Here is a 12,196-nt window from a genome sequence, read left to right as displayed (position 1 = left end):
CTAGCACACCGCCACATCCAAGATCTCCACCTCAACTGCTCTCCGCCACATTCCACAGCCCCCCCCCGTAGTGTCCCCCTCTCTCCCTCACCCTCCCCGGACAGCCCGGGGCCCGGGACCGACGAATCAGAGGCGGCGACGAAACGTAAACTATCGCGCCGAAACGTCCCGCGCCGAGCCCCGGCTGGCACCGCAGACGCCCGAGCCGGAATTCCGCGTACCGGAGGTCACTGGCCAGACAACTGCTTTCTCACCGTCGGAGACCAGTCAGCGAGAAGTGTGTGCGTGAGGAGGGGGGGGGGGGGTGCGCGTGGGGATGCTTAGGACGGAGTCCCCGCCGCCGGGCTGAACCGCCGCTGGGGAAAATCGCAACTGGCGCGAATTCTGTTTCACCACCCCCGCGTCAAGAATGTTATTGCTGATAACATTCCACGCTCCAAAAACAGAAGTCGCGCATGCTTCGCCGTATGCGACACAAGAACATTCGACTGCAATCATAGCACAGACACACTGATATAATACTGAGAAATACAATCATAAACACACTGAGACAATACTGCGGAATACAGGCGCGCACAAGTCATATGTAGACGCACATCGCAAAACGGACTCCATACACAAATTAAAGCGAAAACATCTTGATCGTTAGAGATCAACGTCAACTTGTTGGCGAGCGCTGAGCTCTGAAACCCGGCTGAGGTAATCAGCACCAACATTATCTTTTTCCATGTATATTCTCAACCCTGACTTTGCTGAAGGGGGTGTCAACGAGAGGCTCCTGCTCAAAGAGAACGTTCCGCACTGTGCGGCGCGCCACGGTTTTCTGGCATATGTCGCACGATGCGACAAACCTGCCCACGTCCCCATGTAGTTCGGGCCAAAAGAAGTCAGCGAGAATGCGATCCGTTGTTTTCTTTCTACCGAGGTGCCCTGCCATCAGCCCCCCATGTGCCAACTGGAGAACCTTCTCGCGGTGCTTCTGGGGCACTACGAGCTGGGTCGTCTTCACTCCGGTGTCCGGAGTGTACTCTCGGTATAGCAGGCCGTCATGAAGACAGAATTTGAACGAACCGCCTCCCTTGCACTTTGTCCTCTTTCGCCGCTCGTCCGCCTCGAAGCAAACCAGGAGCCTGCTGTCATCTCGTTGGTCTTGCCTCATTTGGTCTGTGCTGACGTCAGGGAGAGCAGTAGGCACCCGTACCTTACGGAATACCTCTTTGGATTGTCGGGCCGCCTGCTGGCGGGTCGTGACCGCCACCGTTGGCATGGTAACCTGGTCGGGGCCCTTGTCGCATGGATCATGATGCTTACTTGAAGGAGCCTCTGCCCTTTCCGAGTCCTCGGGGTTCCACTCAGTATCTGATGCTCCTGGGCATCGTACTCCTTCAATGTTTCCCAGAACAAGGTGGAAAAGGGGCTCCTCCATGCAACCCGCTATAACTTCCCCCTTGTAGTATGGGGTGTCAATATGAATGCGGGCCTCGGGCAGTAGCCTAGCAGAGCGGTCTACCAAGTAGACGACCCGGTGGTCGCCGGTCATTTCTTCGTCCTTCACGAAGCTGCGGTTGACGATCACCATATTGCAACCCTTACTTCCACTGATCAAGCCTTCTACGACCGGCCAGTCGGGAGTCCTTGCCAACGCAGTCATATTCACGACTGGGACGCGCTGTCCATCCTTTAATTCCAGATAGCCATCTTGGATACATGCAGACATGTTCCTGGAGCTGGGTGGCGTCTGATTCTTCTGCACCGGAGCGCCACGGTTCGCCCTGCACTGGGCCGCAATGTGCCCCGGTCGCGAACAGATGTAGCACCGTGCAAGAACCCCCGGGCCACGCGGCTGTTCGGCCATCTTGCCTGCGACCAGACTCTCTTTCTTGGAGTCTCTTCGGCCGAAGTTGACGGTCCCTCGTGCCATCACGTATTCATCTGCTCGCTGAACCAATTCTTTGAAGTCCGTGGTCCGCTTTGCTCTCATAAACGTGACCATTGCAGGCGCACAGTTTTCTAACAACTGTTCGGCTAAAATTAGCCCCTTCACTCCCTCGTGCGATTTCTCTGTTTTCGACAGTTCTATCCATCTTCCCCAGTAGTTGCCCAGTCGAGATACAAACTGCGAGGGAGTCTCGTGGTCATTGGGCGTTTCGTTCCTAAACTTCTGACGGAATCCATCTTCTGTCAACCGAAATCTGAGCAGGAGGGCATGCTTGACTTTAACATAGTCATTCGAGTCAGAAGCTGGCATTTGGCCAAACACATTCAGGGCTTCTCCCGTGAGGCAAGTGCTCAGCGCAGTGGCCCACTCCTCCCGTGGCCACTGCTGGGCTTCCGCCACCCGCTCAAACCGCGTCAGATACGCGTCCAGGTCATCACCTTTTTCGTTAAATGGGGCCATCAACTTGTGTGGACGAACTCTGAGTACTCGGGTTGTCATCGTCGACGAGCTCGGTTCGCTGACCGAACTGCTGCTAGTATTGTCACTCGCCCTTAATTGAAGGAGTGCCATCTCTTTCTCAATTTCCTGGAGCTTTCGCTCAGAGCGCTCCTTCTCCCGCTCATCGCGCTCCTTCTCCCGAGCATCTCGCTCTTTCTCCCGCTGGTCTTCCAGCTTACGCCGCTCGCGTTCCGCTGCTCTCTCTTCCCTCAGGAACTCGTGAAGCTCTGCTACCTCCAAACCCAACTCCTTACCGAGTGCGACTAAACGTTCGGCTTCTGCCATCGTGTCTCACACCGGCAATCAAAATCAAAATGCGCTTATACGGCTGTGTCGTTGTCTCTCGGTCAGAGCCAGTCGGGGTTAGCACAGGGTCCTGTCGCGGACGCCAGTTTGTCACGAAGTGCGGAGCACGCCACCAATGGGCTCCACACTCTCTGTTACCAATTCTAGGGGAGGAGAGACAAACACCTCCACCCAGGTGCCAGATCTTAAGCAGGACCGAGTGGCTAACCGGCGATAGGTCCACGCCTGGCCAGCCGCTGACCGGAGGCACAACACAGGAGTCGGAAATGAGAGTGGACAGAATTTAATTAACAAAGAGAACAACACTTTCACCAATTCATCAGGAATAGCACAGCATAGACACAGGACAGACGGCGCGCAACGAAGGCACGTGCATTCGGACTGCTAGCGTCAGCACACGGAAGTCTACCGCTGCCACGGAGCGCCACCGCAAGCCCTGTCTGCCTGCTATATAACCTGGCTACCATCGACGCCGCGGGTCATTTGCTGGGGAGCGATCTGTGACTACGGTCCGGCTACCTTCCCGAGCTAACCAGCAACCCATCTTTTGCCCAGATTTCCCTGCTGTACGCTACGCATCTTGTGCATCGTCAACTCAGTTCGTGACTGCTGACACGCGCGCAACGAAGGCACGTGCATTCGGACTGCTAGCGTCAGCACACGGAAGTCTACCGCTGCCACGGAGCGCCACCGCAAGCCCTGTCTGCCTGCTATATAACCTGGCTACCATCGACGCCGCGGGTCATTTGCTGGGGAGCGATCTGTCACTACGGTCCGGCTACCTTCCCGAGCTAACCAGCAACCCATCTTTTGCCCAGGTAAAAGGCACATCTTTGTACCTATTTTTCAGCATATACGGAGTTTGGGCCGCTAGTCTCAGATCGCTCCTTGGGTTATGGCTCCCACTGTTGCTGTTGTCGCTAAGGAACTCGAGGAATTTAAATTGTCCTTCGAAGCAAAACTGCGAAATCTCGCTGATGTACTTGACACTGTAAAAAGTTCTGTCGCCTTGCGCAGTGATGATACTGTAAAGGAGCTTCAAAATGAGGTTGAAGAGCTGAAAAAATCTCTTGAGTTCATGAGCAACGAGTTTGAAACCATAAAGAATCGGAACGCCAGTCTTACTGCAGAGAACAAGAAACTGCTCGAGAGCAATGAGGCCCTAGTGCGCAGGGTCGCCCACCTGGAACAATATTCGCGTCTGAACAATCTTGAAATTAGAGGTGTCCCTGTGACTCAGGGCGAAGATTGCAACAAGATCGTTGAGGCTCTCGGCAGCGAGATTGACTGCCCCGTAAATTCAGAAGATCTGGATACCGTGCACAGGGTTCCAACACGAAACAAGAATGAAAAAAACATAATTGTTCGTTTCCTTTCGCGAAACAAGAAGGCGGAATTCCTGGCAAAAGCTAGGAAAACACATCCTACAACGACATGCCTGGGTTTCCCTCAAACGCAGGAGGCTCCTGTTTTTGTCAATGAGCATCTTTCACCTGACAACAAGGACCTTTTTTCGAAGGCTCACAAGCTTAAGAAAGATAACAAATGGGCCTTCTTGTGGACATCGAACTGTGTTATTCTAGCTAGGAAGGAGCAGAACAGCACAGTCTTTCGGATAAATAATGTAGACGACCTTGAAATTTTCCGTGAATAGACATACGGGTGCTGACGTTCTACATCTTTCTAACCGCCATCATGGCATCATATTCCCCAGAATATGCTCGTTCGATCTTATCCGAAGCTAAAGGTCTGTCTGCCATCCACTTCAATGCTCGTAGCCTACGGAAGAATTACGATAACATAACCGCTTTGCTTACTTCCCTTCAGCATCAATTTTCCATCATCTCATTTTCTGAAACTTGGCTATCATCCCTTGATAAAGATTTGTATGCTTTTCCTGGCTATTCATGCGAATACGCACACCGTGTTGATAACCCCTATGGTGGTTCGGCTATCTACATTTCAAAGCACATTGCTTACAAAAGACGCCTTGATTTGTGTTTGAATGTGAGTAAATGCGAATCGGTTTGGATAGAAATTGATTGCCGATCTACTGATGGCACAGAGAAGGTTATATGCGGCGCTATTTATAGGTCTCCTTCAAATGATGCGTCTGAATTTTGCCGGGCTTTTGAACTAGCACTCCATAAACTATCACTCGAAAATAAAAACGTCTTCATTATGGGAGATTTTAATATCAATATGCTAGACATGACTAATCCCATCTGTGTCGACTATACGACCTGTTTCTACAGCTATGGTTATGCAAATTTAATTAGCACGCCTACGCGTTGTACTGACCATGGCTCGCATTCATTACTTGATCATATTCTTTCGAATTTTCCCACTGCTCCTCCGGTTGGCGTGATAGAATGTGATGTCACTGATCATTTTCCGGTATTTCTTTGCGCACTATCATCTCGCTGTAGTAACAACATGTCCACGAGGAAGTCAGTTTTTGATAGCGGAAAATATTTTGAAGCCATATCTAATACTGATCTTTCATACATTTTGGGTCTCTCGAACCCAGAAGTGGCTGTACTTGAGCTGTCGAAAATAATTTCATCAGCAATCAATAAATGCACATCGCTCCAATCATCCACGAGAAAATACGTTACCCCCATTTCCCCATGGATAACTACTGCTCTGTTAAACTCTCTGAAGAAAAAAGAAAACATGTATAAGAAAACTAAACACCAGCCGTTCAATCTGCGTCTTAAATTGAGATATAAAAGGTATTCCAGTGTACTAACGTCGCTTCTAAAGAAAGCTAAACGATGTTATTATGAAAACCAGTTATCCACACATACTAACAATTCTAAACGAAAATGGCAGCTGCTTGACGAATTTCTGAATATTCGTAAGTCACCTAGTGTTGTTAAATCTATTTTCCACGGTGGTGTTACTTTATCTGATCCCGAGGAAATGGCGAATACATTTAGCAATTATTTTTTCAATTCACCTAATTATGCTATCTCTTCGTTATGCACACCTTCTCTTGAGCGCTGCCCTCACTCCTTTTTTCTTACCCCCACGTGTCCAGACGAAGTTCTATCAGTAATTGCTAATTTAAAGACGACCGGCCCCGGCGTTGACAATATCCATGGAAAGCATGTGAAAAGTATCCGGTCATTGCTTGCTCCAGTCCTTAGCCACATCTGCAATCTCGTTTTTAAATCTGGCAGTTATCCCAAGCAGCTCAAGATAGCGAAAATAATACCGGTCTTCAAAAAAGGCGATCCAGCTTTGCCAAATAATTATCGTCCGATTGCAATTCTTCCTTTTTTTGACAAAATTTTAGAAAAACTAATTGAAGTAAGGTTGTCTAGATATATTGAAAAATTTACCATATTGACAGATAGTCAACACGGCTTTCGGCGCGGACTATCTACAGATACTGCAATAGCGTCTCTCATAAATTACGTTAGGCTAACAATTGATAAAGGAATGTTCTCAGGAGCAGTTTACATAGATTTTAGCAAAGCATTTGATTCCATTGATCACTCCACCTTGTTTCACAAATTGGAATCTTATGGTATCACTGGACCTCCCCTAATGCTCTTGAAGAGCTTTCTCTGTGACCGACAGCACATAGTCTCTATTAATGACCATACATCTAACATAGCTTTAATTAACAAGGGTGTTCCACAGGGCTCAATTCTTGGCCCTGTATTGTTTTTACTCTACATGAATGATTTACCATCCTGTTTAAAGAATTGCAATAGTATACTATACGCAGATGACTCTACCATGCTATCATCGCACCAGGACATTAATCAGCTGATTCTTAACCTACAGAATGATCTTAATTCTCTTGAGCGTTGGTGCCACATTAACCGCCTGTCCGTGAACGTCACTAAAACTTGTTTTCAGATTTTCCATCCCCCTCAGAAGTCATTGCCCATCACACCACTTCTATACCTCAATTCTGCTGCTATTTCACCGCAAGATCGAGTTTCTTTTCTTGGTGTTATCATTGACCCTCACTTAAAATTCCATCATCATGTAGCTGAAACGTGCAAGAAAATTTCTTATGGATTACGCGCACTAATTAAAGCCCGAAGCTATTTTCCAGTCCAAACTTTATTATCTCTTTACTACGCATTCATCCACAGCCACTTAAACTACGGTATCTCATCTTGGGGTAACGCCTATCATATTCATCTCTGGCCTTTAATAAAACTGCAAAAGCAAGCCATGCGCATCATAACCAATACCCCTCGAATGTCACCCTCCCGCGTTTTGTTCATAGATTTAAACGTTCTACCTATCTCGGCCCTTTATTTTTACAACCTTGGTATCCTATTCTTTAAGATTCTTCATCATTATCTCCCGCTAAGCATATTTTCTCCCGGCACGATCATGAGCAACACCGTCACTCGTTTTGCGCTGCGTAATAACTTTTTACTACCTAAGGTCAGAACTAACTACGGGAAACAATGCCTTCATTTTTCATCCGTATCATTTTGGAATTCTTTGAACATAGACATCAAACAAACTAATACGCTTTCTTTATTCAAGGTCAAACTAAAGCTTTTCCTTCTTAATTTGTGATTTTTTTGTTATGTTATTGATTATATGTATCGCGGCATCTGTGAGTGTTTTATTTTACATTATCGTGCATTACATTGTTTGTATTTAAATATTTCAGTAACTAATATTACACTATGTGCCTATATTTATTCTGTTTCGTCGCTAATTAATGTGTTGTGTATTTTATATTATGTTGCTTATTGAAATTTATTTTCATGGGAGGTCCCGCCCGCGGTCTTGTACCATGGGACCTCTCGCTGTATAGAATTGTAAATTTTATTGTATTACTCAATAAACTTTCAACTTTCAACTTTCAACAAACTTTAGCCTTGACACACAGTATCAAATATGACAGGCGAGAGGAAATACAAATGCAAGGCACTTTTAAAGGAACGAATTTAGGGTATAGTTCGTAAATGTGGGAGTGGCGGGGGCTTAGCTGTTCGGGTGGTTGAGGTCGGGTCCGAGATAGGCGTCGGGCTGTCGATGTCGGGTCCCCGGAGTCGTTACTCGTTGCCCAGACACTTCGCGATGAGCCGACCACCTCTCGGCTGACACTTCACACACACGCGCGGTTAGCTAGCACACCGCCACATCCAAGATCTCCACCTCGACTGCTCTCCGCCACATTCCACAGCCCCCCCCGTAGTGTCCCCCTCTCTCCCTCACCCTCCCCGGACAGCCCGGGGCCCGGGACCGACGAATCAGAGGCGGCGACGAAACCTAAACTATCGCGCCGAAACGTCCCGCGCCGAGCCCCGGCTGGCACCGCAGACGCCCGAGCCGGAATTCCGCGTACCGGAGGTCACTGGCCAGACAACTGCTTTCTCACCGTCGGAGACCAGTCAGCGAGAAGTGTGTGCGTGAGGAGGGGGGGGGGGTGCGCGTGGGGATGCTTAGGACGGAGTCCCCGCCGCCGGGCTGAACCGCCGCTGGGGAAAATCGCAACTGGCGCGAATTCTGTTTCAGTAGCAACAGCGTTAGCGGCCAGCTGGAGCTTAGATTCGATTTTGCCATGGTTGCTGATATTTACCCAGATGGTGATGTCGTCCGCGTGCAAGGAGTGGTACACCGAAGGAATTATGGGAAGGTCCCGCACTAACGGGATAAGAGAAATGTTGAAAAGGAAGGGGCAAAACTTTTCTCTGGAGCGTTTTCTCTTGCTTCCTAGCCTGATACGGGAGGTGCGGAATGCAGCAAAATATCAGTTACCAAACGCGTCACAAACACACGTAATTTTGAATTAGAATATGCATATACGCAGAAGTTGCGTGAGAAAGAACAAACATTTGCATGGTAAAGGATGCATTAATGAAGATTAAGCAGTAATCTAGGAAGGTGGCGTTACGAGTTGTAAAAAAGGAGATCGCAGAATAGAACAAACTCAACTACAAAGATGGCCTAAGGCAGCGAGTATTGGAAAATTTTCCAGGCCACGACAATGAGAATTGAGGACATTTTGCGCCCTGCGCACAGACTAGGGGGCGCGGAGAAGCGGTAGAACTTAAAACAGTAATCACTCTCTTGTGTTTACTCGCGGCATACCGAACGGAATAACTGTTAAGTGCTGAGCGCTTAGAATGTGACCATGAAGGAAATGGCACAAAAAAAGAAGGTGTCAGCCTGGTCAGGACGGCGCTTACGAGACCGGAATTTTGGTGGGTTATTCAGTTTGAAACGAGAGCTGAAACTTATGCACGAAAAAAATGTTGGATTATAGGTAAAAAATTTTTCTGAGCTTTATCGACATCGTGACATTTGGATTTCGAAGCGCCAGGCCAAAAAGAGACAAACACTAAAGACTCGGCAAGCACGTGGACATGCGCAACTCTGTGAATAATATTATTTATGCGATGTGGGGTACAGAATCTTTAGAATAAGAGACATTGTTCGGTGCGGAGTTTCTGCATGTCGAGGCGACCGAACACATCAGCGAAGCTTGTCTTGAAGTAGGAGCACGTCAAGAAATCAGCTTCATGGTACCAAAACATAAGGTTTGCAAAGGCCGTGAGGCAAACGTGCTCGTTGCTTATCTTGAAGGAATCGTCCCGCCTGTTATAAACGCTGTAGCGCTCGTAGAAGGCGTGCCAATCGTCCATGCCGTGCTCATCGGTACCACTGAAGATAGTAGGGCCACGCTGGCGTTATGCACCACTGCGCAAGACGGTTGGAGGGACGGGCGATGGTGTCTGGCTGGCACTGTCTTCTGTCGTGGCCGGTGCGGGTAACGTGATATTTCGGAGTTCCAAAATGAGGACAGGGATCACAACCGACCTGTACAAAATGTGATGTGCGGTTCAGTGTAAGGACTGCCTTGGTGAAATGCTGAGCCGGAAGCTCAGTATATCGATCCTCTGAGGAAATGCTAGAGCTTCTACTTGTGTTCGCGGTGTTCTCAGTTGTGTCGCGGAAAGAAAGGCGGAGAGAAAGAGGGTAAACAGCCAGTTGAGGAAGCCTCAACTCTGAAAGGAAAATTACTTGATTTATAAATAAACGGCCCTAGGTGTCAGTACACTTGCACAAAGCACACAGACAACCGTAACAAAAAATTATGTTAACAATGCAGAAAAAAATTCTCGTGCAACTCGCGGAGCTGTGCAAGGAGTTTTCACTCTAAAACAGTGCCCTGATACATCTCACCTTTTTAACAGCCGTTTGAGTGGTCGCGGCTCATACATTACCATGCGTTTTTTTTTTCATTACCATACTTTAGTTTCTTGATTTTTTTTCCACTACACATAGTTTCTTTTTTATGTCTGATTTCCTTCTTTTCATTAGATTAAGCCCGTTATACTAAGTGGCATGGGCTGCGACACTTTTATTTCAGTTTTTTTATTAGTCCCACGAATGTATTAGTAAAAAGGCGCTTGCTCGAAAGAAAAGAATTACAGGTGTGCAGTAGCTTACAATAAAGTGCTTCAGCATATTCTGGATTTTCACTGTATTCCTGAAAAACCAAATAAAAATAAAAGTGAAGATGACCATATAAACACTCCTTTTAGGCATGAATGAGCTAGATATTGAAAAGGGGCCATTTTTGTGAAGGCGAAGGTAACGTAAACGCAAACAAAATTTAATGCCCACATGCCATTTTGAAAGCACGGTAGACAATACAGAAAGGTTGGTTTTGGTTTTATTCTAGTTTAGCATCCCAAAGCGACTCCGGCTATGAGGGACGCCGTAGTGGAGGTCTCCGGAAATTTCGACCACCTGGGGTTCTCTAATGTGCACTGACAACGTACAGTACGATCAGCTACCGACCACCATAATCACTTAGCGACCGCGGAGGCTTATATCGACAGAATTCCTAATGCTAACAGGAGAGAATAGATTTGTCATTTCTGTTGCAGTTCTTAATAACACATGAACCAGTTTGGACACTGTATTCAACATGGAAAAGTGATAATTCGTGCAAGGTGGACGTTTTCGAGATGCACGGGCCAAAATCTGCTACTTTCAACAGATCTCATTACCAGGCTAATGCAAGGTAAATATTTGAAAAATAACTTGCACATTGTCAATCTTAATCGCTTTTTTTCTGCTTCTAAAAGATACAGCTCACGCCTACTTGGACGTCTTTATCACAATAAAGAGGCAGATGGATATAATTCTATGATCATTGGCAACACAGGTAAGCGGAGTTTGACCTGTTTTGTTTCGGCAGCTGTTTCCTTCTCTCACTTTGCGAAACCGTCTAATGAAATGCACATTACGTGCATTTATTTAATGTGTGCTTAAGAAGGCGTCCTGTCTCAGAACAGTGATCACCTCTGTTAAGTACGAACACCTTTGTTAGTAATCGCCTGGCTCTGTATTTTTTGCTCTTATGACCTCGAATGTAGGACTTCTTCCTGCGCCCACGGCGCTTTACCTCTGTGCCTTAGGCGTCGTTATCATTGAGTTACTCGTTTCGCCGCTTGCCACGTTTGTTACCGCCAGCCTATGTGTTTTACACGGCACACGCACAGTTTCTTGGGTGCTAGCCTATTCTCTATACTGCACGTTTACGTGGCTGTGCACCGACATGATGCCAGGCACCGTTGGATGCCGCACTAGCGTCACCAGCCGCCTAACACTCTTTTTTGTAAGATTAGCATCTTGGAACGTGCCTATCACGTGGGACTTCTTTGTTGTGAGGCGCTATTTGCTCAAGCGAGAGTCCCTATACGCTATGACTGGCATTATTACGTTTGCAACTACAAGAATATCAACGTCTCATTTCGTGTCCAGGCTCCCAGAATCAAGGTTATTATCAGTGTAGTACCCCTGTTAAGCGCGCAGAATAAAGTACATTTACGAAGGGTGTCGCTTGCTAAAAGTGCACTCTAGCACAGCTAAACGGCGTAACATAAGTGCACTCACCAAAGTGCGCACTCATGTCGGAGTACGTTCACAAGAGCAGAGTGCATAGCCTCGCCAGCAGCGACTTCAAAGGCACAATATGTATAGTGCATAAAACGTACTTACAAGTTTATTTTGCATTCTATAACAGTGTTTTTAGAAAAAAAAATCGTTCGTTACAGCTACAAGCGAAGCAACAAGACAAATGAACGAGATCAGATGCAACATCGCTGCCCGCCGCCATCTTGTTCGCTGTCCTAATTCTGGATAGTTTTGGCTGGTCTTACTTTTCTTCAATTTCTATTTTTTTTCATCGTTAGAAACTGTTGAACCTCGTTTTATTAGCGCTAACGCGTTAAGAAATCCATTATTATGAGTTGTTTTTCTTTTCCATCGACCTCTTCACAAATTTCGCTCATTTTCTGTCACCATTTTGTTTTTACTAGAGTGCACTTTGCTTTCCCGTTTAGCACCGCGTAGCCTAAAGTGTCACTTGAAATGCCGAAGCGCACTCCCGGTAAGGGCGCTTAGCTTGCGTGCTTGACACGGGTATAAGTCATTGTGCGAGAGCCAAATTGT

At 47.1% G+C, this 12,196-nt stretch overlaps 1 protein-coding gene across 1 annotated transcript; it reads right to left on the bottom strand.

Moving 5' to 3' along the window:
* Positions 1 to 715: 715 nt before the first annotated feature.
* On the bottom strand, positions 716 to 2,722 carry LOC149346449 (uncharacterized). The gene has a single exon (XM_089541336.1). The coding sequence runs from the start codon at positions 2,720 to 2,722 to the stop codon at positions 716 to 718; it is 2,007 nt and encodes a 668-aa protein (XP_089397462.1).
* Between the last annotated feature and the right edge of the window lie 9,474 nt (positions 2,723 to 12,196).

The sequence above is a fragment of the Amblyomma mixtum genome, chromosome 4 (assembly GCF_055824585.1).
Source record: "Amblyomma mixtum isolate Tamu chromosome 4, ASM5582458v1, whole genome shotgun sequence".
In the NCBI taxonomy this organism is placed as follows: Eukaryota; Metazoa; Arthropoda; class Arachnida; order Ixodida; family Ixodidae; genus Amblyomma; species Amblyomma mixtum.
Note: the sequence above shows the minus strand (reverse complement) of the source record. Positions and strands in the feature narration are given on the sequence as shown.